An 18,014-nucleotide genomic window follows, 5' to 3' on the forward strand; every position below is an offset into this window, starting at 1 on the left:
TAAATGAAAATATTATTATTATTATTATCTATCTTACGGTATATCAAAAATAATTTGAGCAAAATTTAATTGAAATATTGTCAGTGTGGCCCCCCAGCAGTGCTCAGGTTGCTCATGCGGCCCCCGGTAAAAATTAATTGCCCACCCCTGATATATATATATATATATATATACATAAATAAAATAAATACTTGACTTTCAGTGAATTCTAGCTACAGTATATATATATGTATTTTATTATATATATACATATAAATGAAATAAATATTTTAATTTCAGTGTTCATTTATTTACACATACACACATGACACTCCTCTCTACTCATTGTTGTATTTGAAAAGTGCAATGCTTTGCAGCCAGTAGCACAGCCTTTGAAGGAGTGTAGGTATGGGCAGTGTAATATTCTGGGTTGGAGTCAATAACCAGGCGAGGTGATGAAGTTACGTCTCTTTACTTCATACTTCAGAACCGACTCCCACACTTGCCGTCAGGGTGCGCACTACAACGTAAACCGTTGGCCAACCAAAAAGTAACCACAGAACACTATACGGTATAGTGTTCTGTGGTTACTTTTTGGTTGGCCAAGCGGACGTGACGACAGGCTGTCCTCACTCAGGTCCGCACAGACCTGGAGGGGGCGTGCCTTAAGTCCGGCTGGAAATCGGGAGAAATTCGGGAGAATGGTTGTCCCGGGAGATTTTCGGGAGAGGCACTGAATTCGGGAGTCTCCCGGAAAATTCGGGAGGGTTGGCAAGTATGGAGGAGACCAATTTTTGAAGCTTTTCAGGTGGAATTCTTTCCCATTCTTGCTTGATGTACAGCTTAAGTTGTTCAACAGTGCGGGGTCTCCGTTGTGACATTTTAGGCTTCATAATGCGCCACACATTTTCAATGGGAGACAGGTCTGGACTACAGGCAGGCCAGTCTAGAACCCGCACTCTTTTACTATGAAGCCACACTGTTGTAACACATGGCTTGGCATTGGCTTGCTGAAATAAGCAGGGGCGTCCATGAAAAAGATGTTGCTTGGATGGCAACATATGTTGCTCCAAATCCTGTATGTACCTTTCAGCATTAATGGTGCCTTCACAGATGTGTAAGTTACCCATGCGGGATTTCTCCACATTCTTTGAACCTTTTGATGATATTATGGACCATAGATGGTAAAATCCCTAAATTCCTTGCAATAGCTCATGTAGAAATGTTGTTCTCCAACGGTTGGACAATTTGCTCACGCATTTGTTGACAAAGTGGTGACCCTCGCCCCATCCTTGTTTGTGAATGACTGAGCATTTCATGGAAGCTGCTTTTATGCCCAATCATGGCACCCACCGGTTCCCAATTAGCCTGTTCACCTGTGGGATGTTCCAAATAAGTGTTTGATGAGCATTCCTCTACTTTCTCAGTCTTTTTTGCCACTTGTGCCAACCTTTTTGTTGCAGGCTTAAAATTCCAAATGAGCTAATATTTGCAAAGAATAACAATGTTTTCCAGTTCAAATATTAAATATCTTGTCTTTGCAGTCTATTCAATTGAATATATGTTGAAAATAATCTGCAAATCCTTGTATTCTGTTTTATTTACGATTTACACAACGTGCCAACTTCACTGGTTTTGGGGTTTGTATTATCTTGATATCATTTGTATTGTATCTTGTTTCTGAGTTTTTACAATTTATTTTTGCTACGAGTGTTTTGTAAACCACCAAGTCGGCGAGTCAAAATAAAATAAATCAAACATAAGCAAAACCTAAAAGAGTTAAGCTTTTACCAAAGGCAGCAGTTATAAATGAAGCTTTCAGCACATACACAATGTTGGCGTCTATAGTTGTATTTTGATAACGGCGGGGAAAACCATGCATTCTCATAACGGCGCAACGACAATAAGGCTTTGATTGATTGATTGAGACTTTTATTAGTAGGTTGCACAGTGAAGTACATATTCCGTACAATTGACCACTAAATGGTAACACCCGAATAAGTTTTTCAACTTGTTTAAGTCGGGGTCCACTTAAATTGATTCATGATACAGATATATACTATCATATATACTATCATCATAATACAGTCATCACACAAGATAATCACATTGAATTATTTACATTATTTACAACAAACACGGCTGTAGATGAGAAGTTAAAAATCAGTAAATGCAACTTTACCCCAGCAAAAACGATGCATTATTTATCCGGGAGCGTCTTGATACCAATTTCCTTAACCAAGAAGTTGTAGGCCTTTGTGCTTTTCCAAGTTTTAATCTGTTTTGTCGTGTAGAATGACGTCTGGAGCACAAGATAATTCAACATGTCTGGTAACGCGTCAGACGGATAATCCTTGAGATTACTCGACACATCTTTTTTTGATAACGCACAGGGATAGATTACATTGCATAGTTTGCATTTTTTTGCTTGTATCTCCTTTTAGTGGTAAGATCTCGGCCCCTTGCGTACTTGCACACTGTTTGTGGCTCGGTACCCGTGTTGGTTTGGTGGCCCACCACTTTGTTTACTTCCGTTCAAATGTCACGTGACTGAATACAGCCTGTATGACCTCATAGTGAAATTAGCATAACTGGCTAAAAAGCATGTTTTTTGGCTTTTTAAAGCTAAAACATTTTTTAAACAGTACATAGATTTAAAGACAAAATGGTGTTATTAGTTAATAGTATCAACTGTGGCTTATTTTTGCTGCTTATTTTACAACTTGAATGCACTTTGTACACCCCTGGTTTATTGTCATATGTTATTCTGTACTCCTTGAATGTTGTAAGTTTAGTTTGGAAGTTAGGTCAACAATCCTTTAAGCTAGAAATGGAAAACTTTCAACTTGAGGTCGTTTATTAATAGTCTCCACAATGAAGTGGCAGTAAAACTGAACACACAAAGGAAAACATATTATTTTACATGTGAAGTACCCATGCCCATGCATGTATGAATCATGTTAAATGAATGAAACAATATTGGCATAAACTGCAAAAAAGCAATGCAGCTATACAGGATAAAGGTTGACACTAAATGCTAACATACAATGGACACGTCTATTGACAGGCTAACAAAAATTAGCGTTGCGATCATTGGAAATTGTTAAACCTTTAACAATATATATTTTAATGGAATCATTTCTACTTGCTTGAATGTATCGGAAACACTGGTTTATTATATGGACAGAAGTATTAAGGTTTCTAATTGTATCCCATTGGGTTGAGTTTTTTCTTGCCCTGATGTGGGATCTGAGCCGAGGATGTCGTTGTGGCTTGTGCAGCCCTTTGAGACACTTGTGATTAAGGGCTATATAAATAAACTTTGATTGATTGATTGAAGTATCGGGACAGCAAAGCATTACATCTGCGGGATTTAAGAGCAAATAACCAAAGCCTGACTGTTTGATTGATTACATGTCTCGAGACGTGACATCTTTGCATTGTATCTGTTCTGTGGTCTTCTTTAGGAGCAGGTGAGGATGATGATGGCCCCCTGGGGGAGTCGGGTGAAGGAGAGTTGGAGCCAGGGAACTACTGGAAGAGGAAAGAGGGTTTCCTTCGAGGAAGTCGGGTGACACTGGGAGAAAAATTCCCCTCAGGTATCAGTTGTTGATGTTTGAACCACAGTCTTTCAGCCGATACACCGTCTTTGGTCATGCTTACTGTAGCCTACTTAGAGACTGGTTTACCTTCTCAGCATGTTGGCTCCATCACACCCGTTGCTCCAGGTTCTTCTTTTCAAATGGAGTGTAATGGCCGCTGAAAGTCTAGTCAGCAGTCTAATCGCTTTGTTATTCCTCTCGGGACCGAGACGGTTCGCACAGAGCATTTCCTTGTAATATGAGCTACCGTAGAAAATCTTTAATGAACTTTTGAAAGTTTTCCGTTTGCTTACAGACAGTAAACCCTGCATTCATACGCTGATATATAAAAGAATGGGAGATACACTTTTTGGCTTTGAAACAGTATTTCTTTAAGGAAATTTGACATTATGTATCCTGTCTAGAAATTATGCTCTTTTTTACTGGACGGCGACGCTCCAGTGCGGATCCTGACCGGGCGCTCCAGGAGTCCCTGCGGACTCGACTCCGAGTGGTGGAGAGCAACAGCAAAGATGTCACCCAGTTATTTAAAGTAAGTGAAAATCAGACCTTTTAGACCAGTGGTTCTTAACCTGGGTTCGATCGAACCCTAGGGGTTCAGTGAGTCGGGCTCAGGGGTTCGGCGGAGGTCAAGACACACTCGACTCATTGTGTAAATAAAAACTTCTCCGTATCGGCGTATTACGGATACGGCAACAGCAGAAGTCACACTGATTTGCAGGTGTGTAATTTGTTGTGAGTTTATGCGCTGTGTTGGTTTTGTTGTTTGAACAAGGTGATGTTCATGGACAGTAGTTTTGTGCACCAGTAATAAAACATGGTACCACTTTAGTATGGGGAACATATTCACCATTAATTAGTTGCTTATTAACATGCAAATTAGTAACATATTGGCTCTTAACTAGTCAATATTAAATACTTATTAATGCCTTATTTGGCATGGCCTTATTCTAACCTTGGCCCTAACTCTCTAACCCTAACCCTAACCCTAACCAAATAACTCTAAATTAACTCTTTGTTATTTAGAATATGTTCCCCATACTAAAGTGTTACCAAAAACATAACTTTGTCTTGAATTTGAAAAAAAACACATCATTTTATTTTTCACTAAAGAAGGGTTCGGTGAATGCGCATGTGAAACCGGTGGGGTTCGGTACCGCCAACAAGGTTAAGAACCACTGTTTTAGACACTCTCACTCTTGACATTTTGGATAGCACAATGAGCCATAATGTGCACAATATTATTATTACATAAGACACTGTGAAATTTGATTTTTATGCTAAGAATGACTTTGCTCTTGCAGGATCTGTCTGCACGTCTGGTGTCTGTCCATGCAGAGAAAGACAGCTTTGTACTCTCATTCAAAACTGTGGAAGAGATCTGGAAGTTTTCAACTTATTTAACATTAGGTAGGATTTTATTTATCTTGGTGTTCATCGTTTCGTTTTGCCATTCAGGCCGATATCATTGGCAGGGGCGTCGTAGCACCAAATTCTTGGCTCCCATACTCCTGAAGGGCCCCCTATCCCAGCCTAAACCTAACATCGCTGCCCCATACACACACACCTACTAAAAACGGATTGGATACATTTTTGTTGAAAGTAGATTTTTTAAAATACATACATGCTGGGAATGATATCTAGACTAGAAATAGAAAATAGACGAAACATTTTAAAAACACATGTACGGTATGTTCTTTTTACCGACAAAATCGTGCCAATAAATTCAATGTAAAGTGGCCAGATTATGAATTCAAACAGTCATATAACCTGTATTCACATTTCACATAAATAAAATGATAAGTCTGTCAAGTTTTCCTTTATGTCAGAGTGTAAAGATGATTCACATAAACATGATATTATTATTAGTGCATCTCTTGTGAGTTCTGACTCCAGCTGTCTTTAAAGCCTAGTGACACCTCTGTTTCTAACTACATTTGAGGGTCCTTGAACGCACCACAATTCCAGGCAGTGATGTTCAACGTTCTAGATGTATCATATGTTTACTATTACCACTTTATCCTTGTGCCAAAATGTCGGTGCTTTATGTGAATGCTTGAAGGGGAACTGCACTTTATTTGGAATTTTGCCTATCGTTCACAACCATTATGAGACTTATAAGAGAGACAATGAGACAATAAATGTATTTTTTTTCATTCTAAATATTAAATAAATGCGATCAAAAGTCTGCTTATAATGGAGACCATGGGAGCAGTTCTATTCCGCCCATAAAATCCTTAAAAAACATCCATACACTTCCAATGCGATTTTATATACACATATGTATATATGTAATGTAGTAAAAGGCACATTTATAATAACATTTAATATTTACGTATTTTGATCATGTTAAGCATTAACGGCCTATTTATTTAAAAAACGCATCACAAAGTTTGCATTTTTTTTCTTCATCACTGATTATTACTCACTGCTGACTTCATGACTCAACAAACATAATAAAACATCACTTACTGTGCAATGCCTGCTGTCATTAGGATGCCGACTGCTAGGATGTTCATATATTCCCATTTAGAACAAGAATGACCATAATCCTCACACGGGTTTAAATAGTTTGTCTGCGTTAGCACTTATAATAACAATATCACTAATATTCAAGTCACGAAATGTAAATGGAGTATTGTTGGCGGTTTTTGAATTTTTATTTATTGGATTTTATGGGCGAAATAGAGGCGCTGCTATTGGCTCCGCTGTAAGCAGACTTTTATTTATGTTTATTTGCAAGTTAGAATGCATTGGAAAAAAAAATCCGTTGTCATAATGATTGTGAACGATAGGCAAAATTCCAAAAAAGTGCAGTCCCCTTTAAAGGTGAACTTTGATGTTGTTATTACATCCGTGTTAAATAAAAATTTTTCCAAGCTACGTTTTCTCCATCCAGGTGGAACAAAGTATTTAGCATTTTTAATAGGGGGTGTTTTAGACATTCCTCATTTGATTCAAGCAACCTTGTTAGGTTATATTTGTTTTATCTTAATATTTATGTCATCCCTTTTTAATGACTTATAAACTACAATTGTCAAATGTTATGGGTCCAAGTACAACATCCCCACTTTACCTTATTTGTTGACACCCCTGATCTTTGGTAATTGTTGTGAATTTTAACTACATGGTAGGTTATGTGGCTCGCTGCTTGGAGAACTTCCTGTGTGATCAGTCCTTCTGGCTGGCCCCCAAACTGCTCAGTGACTTGGAGATAAACGTGACAGTGGATGAGGATCAACTGGCCACTCTCTACCTGGCACTTTTACCTCAGGAAGGTAAGAAATGTTTCAATTGAAACTGCTTGAAAAACATTGGATGAACAGCAGATATTTGATTATTAACACTGGGATTAAATTTGGTGGAATCAAGTAAATACACCTGGAGTTCAAAATCTATTGTTCAGGTGGAACTTATACTTTTGAGATGTGCATTGATTCATTTTCTATTTAAAGCTGCTGTATGTTACGATTAGAACTGCAATCATTATGACCCGCCCGCTTCCTCGATGTTTAAATCAAACTTGGATTTAATTTGATGGATGTTTTGTACAGAAGCAAATTCATGGGAAATATATGTTTTGTGCAAAATAACACATTTAACATATTTAAAACATAAATGTGCTGACGCACCTCTGATAGGGATACAATCCCAGCACAATTGTATAGCAGTCTGGGGAAATGTGCCATTGTATTTTTATCGGTGACAAAAGTGCCCTGTCATTCATTAATGGGGCCCCCCACGGGGCCCCCCACGGATCACGGGGCCCCAACGCACAGCACCTGAATTGCATATAGGGAGGGGCAGCCCTGGCAGTATTCGATTTAAATTGAAAAGTAACCACAGTTAAAGCTTGCTTAATATAATAGTATTCTAGAACAGTGGTTCTCATGTTTTCTCACCAAGTACTACCTTAGAAAAAACTTGGCTCTCCAAGTACCACCATAATGACCAACATCAACATACTGTAGTGTAGTAGGCCTAAGTATTCATTAAAAACAGGGCAGATGTAACAATCAGCCTTAGTGGGAGTAGGACCCCCAATGTCACGATCCGTTGCCCGGATCATGTTTTGTTTAGTCTTTGACTCACTCAGTTCCTGTTTTGAGCACCCCTTGGTTTGCGTTTTGGTTGCTACGGGTGAAGGTTGGTTTCACCTGCCTCTGATTAGTGTTTGGCACGCTCACCTGCTGCCGGGCACTAATCAGAGAGCTACTTATTCCTGTTTTTCACCACACACTGTCTGGCTTTCTTATTTGCGTCCATGCAACAGTTACGACGTCTACTTATGGATTCCTGAGCTAATTAAGCTTTGCCATTTTTTTTCTTGTTAGCTATTCCATTAGCTTCCCGTGCTACCGGCACACTGTACTTTTGTATTTTGAATGATTTATGGACATTAAATAATTTCCTTACCTGCACTTTGCCTCCGGAGTTCCATCTGCATCTTGGGAGAACGATCCACGCATCAACATGACACCCAACACAAACACGAAAAGAAATAAGAATAATGACCAAAGGCACTTTCAAAAAGGAGTGGGATATACAACTGAGGATGCACACAAAAGGTGTGGAGAAACAGAAGTCGCACACAAAAAAGTGTGGAGAGAAACAAATTAAAAGCCTCATGAAAGAGGAGCGTGAGTGGAGCCAGAGTGGAGGAGGTGAACACAACTGGAAGGTTATAGCATCAAGAATGGTGCCGAGTGAATGAACTGGAGAGCATAAGTAGTCCGGGGGAAATCAGTATTAGGTTTGCGTGAAGGTGGCTCATAACAGATGTTTTATTTAACAAGTATATTGAATATTTTTGGCCACTGTAACATTACACACAGTTTGAAGATTAACACTATGTTTGAATATATAGGAAAATAAAACAGTGTGATTCTTTGGCCTACCACTAGATCGAGCCGGGGTACCACTGGTGGTACACATGACACAGTTTGAGAATTAACTGTTTTTGAAGTTTGCTTTTGCAGCAAAAAAAAAAATATTGAAACAGATATCACCTTTTTAAACTCCTGTTCTTTTTTTGACAAAATAAAACTGCAATGCTGCCATACTTTAATGAGATTGAATTAGACCGTATGGATTTGGTTTCCACCATCCATAATTTTCCAAGCAGTAAATCAGCAGTTTTGCTGATGCCAAATATCTATGAGGGGATTTTATTGACCACAGGAGAGTTAAAAAGCTTTTTACATGTTAGGAAAGATGGTGTGTAATGCTGAGTATCTTATCATGCGCCTAATGATACATTGCTACAGGATCCTTCTTTGCTAAAGCACTCTACACAAGAGTTGAGGAGGATGATGAAGAAAAGCTGTCTTTCAAAAAGAACGATCTGCTAATGGTGAAAGACACAGGACAGGATGACATGTGGGAGGGTACAGTGCTCTCCACCGGACACCACGGACTAGTGCCTATTGATGGCACTCAGCCGTTGCCCTACCCTTTCTACCAGTGAGACCTTTTTTACTATAGAAGCACACTGACACAATTCATATCATGTGATGATGATATGGATTAACAATAGGTAACATACTTTCTCCTTCCATTAGATGGTTCCTGAAGAATTACCCAGGCAGTGCGGGATGCTCGCCATCAGAAAAAGAGCCGTTTGAACATCCACTTGGTAAAACTGTAGTCATACACTCCAACCTAATACAGTTATAATTTATAAGGCACCAAATAAGGGCTATTCCACTGAATTGGTGCCATTTTTGTCAATGGGAAAATATATATAACTGCATGAAAACAATTAACTGTACAAAATAATAGTTGCATTAAACAAAGTGGATATGTTTGCATTGTTTAATAAATAATTGAAAAGATGAATTGAAACAACCTTAAAGCACTGGGAGACTAGCATGTGTTGCCTGTCCCCGCGTCCTACCATGAAATACTGTGTAATCCATTTTAATCCTTCAAAAAAAATATATATATATATATATTTTTTTACAAATTTGTGTTACTTCTTAATATCAAACCATACTTATAAGCTTGCTTTATTATTTTTTTTAAAAATAGTCATAATTTTCACTTTAGTTTTGCCTCTGGGTTTTTCTACTCAGTCCTGGTATACCCTAACATATAGAACAGTGGTTCTTAACCTGGGTTCGATCGAACCCTAGGGGTTCGGTGAGTCGGCCTCAGACACACCCGACTCATCGGCCTCAAACACACCCGACTCATCGTGTAAATAAAAACTTCTCCTTATCGGCGTATTACGGATACGGCAACAGCTGACTGATTTGCAGGTGTGTCATTTGTTGTGAGTTTATGCACTGTGTTGGTTTTGTTGTGAGTTTATGCACTGTGTTGGTTTTGTTGTTTGAACAAGGTGATGTTCATGCACGGTTCATTTTATGCACCAGTAAAAAAAAACATGGTAACACTTTAGTATGGGGAACATATTCACCATTAATTAGTTGCTTATTAACATGCAAATTAGTAACATATTGGCTCTTAACCAGTCATTATTAAGTACTTATTAATGCCTTATTCAGCATTAGAGGGTTATAACCCTAACCCTCTAACCCTGACCCTAACCCTAACCAAATAACTCTAAATTAAGTCTTTATTACTTGGAATATGTTCCCCATACTAAAGTGTTACCAAAAACATATAACTTTGTCTTGAATTTGAAAAAACACATTTTATTTTTCACTAAAGAAGGGTTCGGTGAATGCGCATATGAAACGGGTGGGGTTCGGTACCTCCAACAAGGTTAAGAACCACTGATACAGAATATTCGACAAGTCACATGGTCCGCAGGAAGTTGCATCATTGGAAGGCCAACGATACAAAATGTTGTTCTGTATATTTCTTAAAATGTCAACTGTTAGTTGGGGGATTACCAACTCAGCACAATCCTGTTACCTAAATGATGTGTTGTTATATGATTACTTTTTAAATAAATCATTTTTGTTTAATCAATGTAATGGGCTTAGTGTCAACTTGCTTTTAGCATAAATGCCATGTGGCTATATTTCATGTATTTACAGTGGATATAGAAAGTCAAGACAACCACATTTTCTGCTATTAAAAGTATGCTCTGTATTCAATATAAAGTACATGCTACTGTTTACAAACAGAATACAGAAAACAATTCTGCCTTAATGCAGAATTGTCGCCTATTCTCATACAAATGCTAAGTACAGTGACGGTACGATCAGTTACTTTGAGCGACAGGCTTTTGTATTATTTAGTAAATTTTTCCACATGATTTTATTATACTACAGATGTTACCAGTTTAATTTTGCCTCAATTTCCGCTTTGAGCCTGAGTGAAAAATGTGTGCACTACTGACCTGATAAACCCGAAAGAGAAAACGGAAATACAATATTATCTGCTCACAGATGGTACATTGTAGTTGTTTGAATACACTGCGGCTAGTGATAGTGATAGTCCCACTCCTTAATGTTCAAGTCGCACGCAAAATTCTCACAGAAATTAGGCAAAATTAGAGTGGTATCTACTGTACAACCAGGTGGTTTGCATAAGGACCTGACATGAATGAATTAATGTCTTACATGTTGTTTTCAACTCTCAAATGTTCCAGTGACAGGTTTGTGTGTCGCAGTGGTCGACTACACTCCTGTGGGCCAAGATGAACTCTATTTGAGTCAAGGTGACACTGTAGAGATCCAGGGACTACTTGTAAGAGGCCTGGGCGTCTTCATTGGAAAACATTGCTCCACTGGTCGTGCTGGTTTCGTCCAAAAAGCCCACATCAAACCTCTGGACATCATGCCTCTGTAAGTTAATCTCGTTATATAGCATGGCTAGAAGTGATCAGTAAAATTGTTTATGTACTCTAACTGTGGTATGGACAGGGTGTCAAGCACGAGGACGGCAGTGACACAGCTTAAATGATAATGCGTGTTTGTCTCACACAGAGACAGACAACTGGTCTTTCTGACCGAGGAAGAGCGGGCATCCCTGGCTCAGACTAAACCGTTCAACTCTGAGTCAAGTGACAGCAACCTACTAGAAAAGCTCTTCTTATCCGACATCAGCTCTGTGTACAGGCTCGGTAAGACTCTAGGGAGATATCTTTTTACAAACAACTTCCAGATAGTAGGCTCTAAATCAGGAGTTCTATTACTTTTTTGAGTCATGGACCCCTTTAGAAAAGCTATCGACCACCTTCCCCAGATATATTCACAATAATTGTTAAAATGGTAATAAACATTGACTCAACTGCAAGTCAATGAGTTATAGGTAATTTACCGTTGTTTGGGAAAATGGTTTTATACTGAATATAAATGTTTATTTCTATCTGTTCATCACAAAACCCATCCCTAGATTAAAAAGCCCTGCTTTGAATAGTCTATGATTTTCTGTGATATTATTCTCTGCCATCAGCTGTTCTTGTTTTGTTTTCAGACAGGCTGGATGAGTCTGACTTCATGTACATCAGGAATCGCCCCAAACGAGGTAATAATTTACATGATCATATATGTGTGGTAAGTGAATTTCTGAGAACTGGGACACTATTTATTTTAAGATTTATATGAATATTATATGCATTTAGAGTATTTGTAAGGAACCTAAGGAACACCTACATAGACATGTTGGTCCAGAAAGAAGGTATTTCACACAGAAGATCAGGGAAGCATGGGAGAACGAAGGGGTGATGGTGGTGCTATGGTTGGACCTTGCAAACGTGTACGGATCAATGCCCCACAAGCTGGTCAGGAATGTACTGCACCGACTCCATAGTCCAGGCAGCTTGAGCTTCAGAGTTTCAAATGGTTTCACAACATTATACTGGCATAAACGCGTAAAGGCATCAACAAATATAGCACAGTTTTGGTGATCCTTTTCGCAATTGCCATGGAATACTGTGGAAGTCAGCTGAGTGCAAGTGCAGATGGCCTCTAACTAAGTCCAGTTTTTGCCAATCACAACATCTCATGCTTCTGGGAAGAGGGTGGATCCTCAGGGGCTTGGAAGATCCTCTGGGCTCAAATGAGCTGTAAGCCAGCAAAGTCCAGATCCCTCGTGCTAAAGAGAGGAAATGTTGAGTTGAGTTTGAGTTGAGTTTGAGTTTATTTCGAACATGCATGCATACAACATGATACATCACAATTTCCAGTTTCTCTATTCAACATGTTCGAAAAGGAGTAGGAAGAAGCAGAGCTTATTTAATCCTACCCCTTTTCTTTTACATAACAGTTGCTAAAACTTTTGTTCACTTCCTGTTCTCAATTTACTCACAATATACTCCATAGGTAATCACAATAAAAATAAATAAATAATATTCGGTGAAGTAAGTTACATTTCATATGGTGAGATGAGTAAGATTATCTTGAAAAATGAATGGATAGATGAGATGAATTCAGAATTTTTATCATGGTTCTTCTTCTTTGTACTTTGTAAACACTACGTTTGAAGAGTTTCTTGAAGTGGATCATATTAGTACATTATTTGATTTCTTTGCTTAATCCATTCCATCATTTTATCCCACATACAGATATACTGAAGGTCTTAAGTGTTGTACGTGCGTACAATTGTTTTCAATTACATTTTTGTCTAAGATTATATTTCTCCTCTTTTTTTGAGAAGAATTGTTGTATATTCTCGGGTAATAAAGTCACCAGCAAGTTTTGCTTGCCACTTAGCAGCACCTAGATACCATCAATTAATGGACAAAGCAGCGAAGAGCCTAAGGAAAGTGTTTGATTGCAGCCTGAGAGACAGAGCAGCCCTCCATAAAAACAACCTGGAGCTGGAGTCTTGGCTAGCCTCTGTGGACAAGTCTGAACTGTCTAGCAAGTTCAAGGTGTGGCTATATCAGCATGGCATCCTTCCACTAATTCTCTGGCTGCTCTTAGTCCATGATGGGCCTATTTCCACAATCAAAGGCTTTGTGAGGAGAGAAAGTTGGTTCTTCCGGAAAGGTTTTTGTCTTCCACATAGCCTGAGCAGTATTGGACTATATGTCTGGAACAACATGCTGAAGCTCCCCCGATGAAGCAGTCTGAATGGGGAATTTAAGGTGAGCCAGACCAAGGCAGTGCTGCAATACCAAGGCTCATCAGATCAGAAAGTCTTTAGGGCTGGGATCAAAGTGAGGACAGGACGGAAGTGGAAGGCATCTGAGTTAGTGATATGATGGATTACAGTAATGGCAAAGGGCACTGGTAGGACCAGTGAATTGTGGAAGATCTGGCCTAGGGAACACCGCCCCGATACGACAAGGTTTGGGGGTAGGACACGCCAGTAGGATGGTTACAGTGCGGCAAGAAGGAGCCTCAACAAGATGAGAGCAAGCTGTGGAGTGCAAAGTCCCATGGGCTGAATTGTGGTAAATCAAGCCCCATCAAATACATTTCTTGATCCAGGCTGTCTATGATATGTTACCAAATCCGTCAAACCTAATCTGCTGGGCGACTTCAGCCTGCATGCTATGCCCAAAGAGAGGGACTCTGGATTATATCCTCAACTGCTATTCAAAAGAAGTGGGCAAAGGACGCTATCACTGGCGCCATGACCATAAATTTAAGACCATAGCAAACACCATCAGATGTGGTATCAGCGTCTGTAAGTGCATTTTGTCAAGACCGGGTAAAAGACAACATCTTCTGCCAGGGAAACCTCCTCTTGACTCTTAACAGCAGCGCAAGACTGGGATTTAAGAGAGAATAGTACAAGTAAATAATCTCAATGCTATCTCAATGCTATGACAGCCTCCAAGCAGTTAGTCCTCAAAGAACTAACCATCCCTTGGATGGACCGTATTGAAGAGACCAATGAGAGACAGAGATGAAAGTATGCCGAGCTAGTGAAAATATCTTGCACAGCGAGTAGCTGACGGTTCACAGGCCAGTCCCGCTGTAGGAAACATGCTGAACATCACATGAGTCAGCAGATAAAGGACCATTAATGAGGTCACTGAGGCTGCAGAAGTCTCCTCAAGGTGGCTGTGGCTCAGGAGAGGTGATCTGCAGTAGCGCAGCCTGGAGACAAGCTGGGGCTTGATCAACCCCGGCTGGGTAGCTTTGGAGAGAGTGTTTGATGCTTGACTGACCCAAAACACTCAATGATCTGAGGTAACACAAATGTGTCTTGGTGGCAATAATAAGATGCACAGTATGTTACACATAAGCCCTCCTTACACTCCACACAGCTTTCACACACACTTATAAACACTTCCCGTTCTCCTTAAACACGTCACACACATTTAACATGAAAACTTAAATGGGTACTCAATGTAGTCAATAGTACATTAAAATATGCAATGTACTAAGACCGTAGTGAGAAAACCACAAAGTGGCTAGGGAACACTTTATATTGAAAATGAGACACTTAGAATTATAACATCATGTCCTTGAAGTGTATTAAAGAATTAACTCCTGGTAATAATAAAACACTAGAATGTTTAAACACTTTACCTTAACTTTGATGCTGAGTGAGAATCACATATAGGATTACTGCTGTCACCTCACAAAATGTTTTTCTCTTTGCCATATTGTCCTGAGTAGCCAAAGCAAAAACAGGTGTACTGCTTTTCCATTTTTTAATATAGCACGTGGTAAATATTTTTTTCTTGTAGTAATCACGTCCAAAAGGTTGGAATCGTATGAACCAACTGTTATGTTCAAATAACAGACACAACAGCCTCGCTCAACTTCACAACAGCACTCTCGTTTATTTCAGTAACTTCCTCAAAAGGCCCAGCCCAACTACGGTGGCTTCAAGGTATCAAAAGGCACAACGTAAATAGCCTGAGTAAGACAGTAGAACACATTACCAATAGGCATTCAAGTATAAGAACAGTATTTAAGATTAACTTGAATGAACACAACATTTCCCCTCCTCTCTTAAAACTTCAAGTATGGAAGGTGGCCACAAAGTCCTGAAAACGCTCAGGGCGTGCACGGGCCCTAACAGGCAGAGGCTCAGGAGCAAGGGGGACCGGCAGTGGGGCCGGTGCTGGAGCAGGGCACTGCGCGACTGGCACAGCCTGGGCGAGGGGTGCTGCCACTGGATCGGGCACCGGAGGGCGTGGCCCCAATGCGGGAATGTTCGGTGCCACCCCTGTGACGTGAGGCTGGTGAGGAGGGGCAGGTACCTTGCGCAGGCAGCTAGCGTGCCAACGGGATCCATCGGTTAACTGAAATGAAGCTGGGCCCAGCTGGCGGCTGACCTGGTATGGAGCAGACCAGAATGTTGACAGTTTGTTGGCGCGGTGGGGCCGGCGCGCTCTGACCCAGTCCGACACTCTGACAGCTGGCCATTTAGCCCTGTGCTTCTGATCGAACCTTTGCTTCATGGAAGTTTGTTGTCCCTTGACGCGAGACTTGACTGCTGCTGAGCATGGTCGCGGGCTCGCGGCCATCGGTGGGCGGAGTCTCGACAGGGGAAGCACAAACTCTCGACCCACCATGAGGCTGGCAGGAGAGACCCCTGTTGTAGAGTGGACAGTCGCCCTGTAGTGGAGGAGGGTCTGATTCAGTGCAGCCTCCAGCGAGTATCCCTCGGACATGTGAGCACGCAGTCCATTCTTCAGTGATTGGTTGTACCTTTCCACCCCCCCGTTTGCCTGGGGGTGGTAGACGGAGGTTCTGATGTGAGTAACACCCTTGCTGGCAAGGTAGGCGGTGAACTCCGAGGACAGGAACTGAGGACCGTTGTCCGTGGTGATGGCTCGGGGTAAACCCCAACGGGAAAACAGGCGGTCCAGGAAGGCGACGACGGCAGCAGAGGTGACCGTTCCCATGGGAGCCACCTCAGGCCACTTGGAATGCAGGTCGTAGACCACCACAAGAAACCTCTGGTGGTGTGGCACATTATGCAGCTCACCACAGATATCAAGCTGGAGATGGTCCCACGGTTTAGTTGGCCAGTCCAGGGGCTGGAGTGGAGGCGAAGCGGGTGGCCCAGTCTTCCCACTGGTGAGGCACGCTGCACAGGAGCGGATGAGTCCCTCCAGGTCTCGATCGATGGCGGGCCACCACACTGTGTCACGGCACCTTTGCTTGGCTTTGACTATGCCAAGGTGACCCTGGTGTGCCATCTGTAAGACACACCCTCTGAGGGCTACTGGGATAACAGCGCAGTGTCCCCGGGCGATGCAGGCCTCACCCCAGCATGACAGTTCGTTCTTCACACGGGAATACGGCTCTAGCTCAGGTGGGACACGGGAAGGCCAACCGTGTCTGATGTAGTCACGCAGCATGGTGAAGACAGGCTCGGCTGCTGAGGCCGTCTCCAAATCACGAAGGGAGACAGTGTCCTTCAATGGTGAGTGGACCAGGTGGACCACGTCTTCTTCGTCCTCCGGGGAGACAGCGGGGCCCTGGGTGGTGGCAGGACGGGACAGGTAGTCTGCCACCACGTTATTCCTGCCAGGGGTGAATTGTAGCTGAAAGTCATACTGCTGCAGACGGTCTGACCATCTGTGAAGACGGAGGGGCCTGTGCCCCACACCAGAGGTAGACATCAGGGTCGTCAGGGCCTGGTGGTCCGTCCGTAAAGTAAAGGACCTTCCGTATAAGTAGAGATGCCAACGCTCACATGCCCATATACAGGCGAGTGCCTCCCGTTCGCCCACTGAATATTTCTGCTCAGTGGGGCTGAGCGCCCGAGAGGCAAACGCTACCGGTCTCTCTACGCCATCATGGATCTGTGACAGAACGGCACCTAGAGCCACTGCGGAAGCATCACAGGTCACGAATGTGGGGCTGTCCAGTTGGAAGTGCGCCAGGATCGGAGACGTGGTGAGGAGCCGCTTCAACTCGTCGAAACCAACCTGGCACTTGGGAGTCCAAGACCATGGTGTCTCCTGCCTGAGCAGCATCCTGAGCGGGGCCGTAATGGAGGAGTACTGAGGCAGGAACCGCATGTAGTAGGCTGTCATCCCCAAAAATGATGCCACCTGGGAGGCCGTCGCAGGAGTGGGGACGTCGATGATGGCATCCACGTTCGACTGGAGAGGCGAGATGCCGTCGGCGGAGACACGGAACCCAACAAAGTCTATGGCGGGTGCAGCAAAAACACACTTCTCTGTGTTCAGCGTGGCATGGTGGCGCTTGAGTGCGGTGAAAACCTGTTCCAGGCGGGCATCGTGTGTGGCAGCATCTGGCCCATGCACCACAATATCATCCAGATACGCCACAGTCCCAGTGCAGCTAGCGAGGATTGTGGACATGATTTTCTGGAAACAACTCGGCGCTGAATTGAGCCCAAAAGGCATCCTCGTGTAGCGGTACAGGCCAGTGTGGGTGATAAACGCTGTCAAGTCCCTACTCTCCTTATGTAAAGGGACTTGTAAATAGCCCTGGCGCAAGTCCAATTTACTGAAAACTCGGGAGCCGTGGAAGTGTGTAGTGAGTTCCTCCGTCGTAGGAAGAGGATATTTGTCAGGCACCACTGCCTTGTTCACTTGGCGGAGGTCGACGCAGACTCTCAGTCCGCCCGACT

The 18,014-nt window shown here is 42.0% G+C and overlaps 1 protein-coding gene across 5 annotated transcripts in view; it reads left to right on the plus strand.

Moving 5' to 3' along the window:
• The window catches only part of LOC133648982 (SH3 domain and tetratricopeptide repeat-containing protein 2-like), a 49,855-nt gene that overhangs the window by 15,115 nt on the left and 16,726 nt on the right, over positions 1–18,014 (plus strand). For all 5 annotated transcript variants that reach the window (XM_062045611.1, XM_062045612.1, XM_062045614.1 and 2 more), the window contains 9 exons: positions 3,447–3,578; positions 3,986–4,113; positions 4,886–4,991; positions 6,716–6,859; positions 8,849–9,044; positions 9,143–9,216; positions 11,146–11,341; positions 11,483–11,619; positions 11,973–12,023. In XM_062045611.1, the coding sequence (XP_061901595.1) occupies positions 3,447–3,578; positions 3,986–4,113; positions 4,886–4,991; positions 6,716–6,859; positions 8,849–9,044; positions 9,143–9,216; positions 11,146–11,341; positions 11,483–11,619; positions 11,973–12,023 (1,164 nt within the window). The remainder of the gene's footprint in view (positions 1–3,446; positions 3,579–3,985; positions 4,114–4,885; positions 4,992–6,715; positions 6,860–8,848; positions 9,045–9,142; positions 9,217–11,145; positions 11,342–11,482; positions 11,620–11,972; positions 12,024–18,014) is intronic.

This window comes from Entelurus aequoreus, linkage group LG04, assembly GCF_033978785.1.
Source record: "Entelurus aequoreus isolate RoL-2023_Sb linkage group LG04, RoL_Eaeq_v1.1, whole genome shotgun sequence".
In the NCBI taxonomy this organism is placed as follows: domain Eukaryota; kingdom Metazoa; phylum Chordata; class Actinopteri; order Syngnathiformes; family Syngnathidae; genus Entelurus; species Entelurus aequoreus.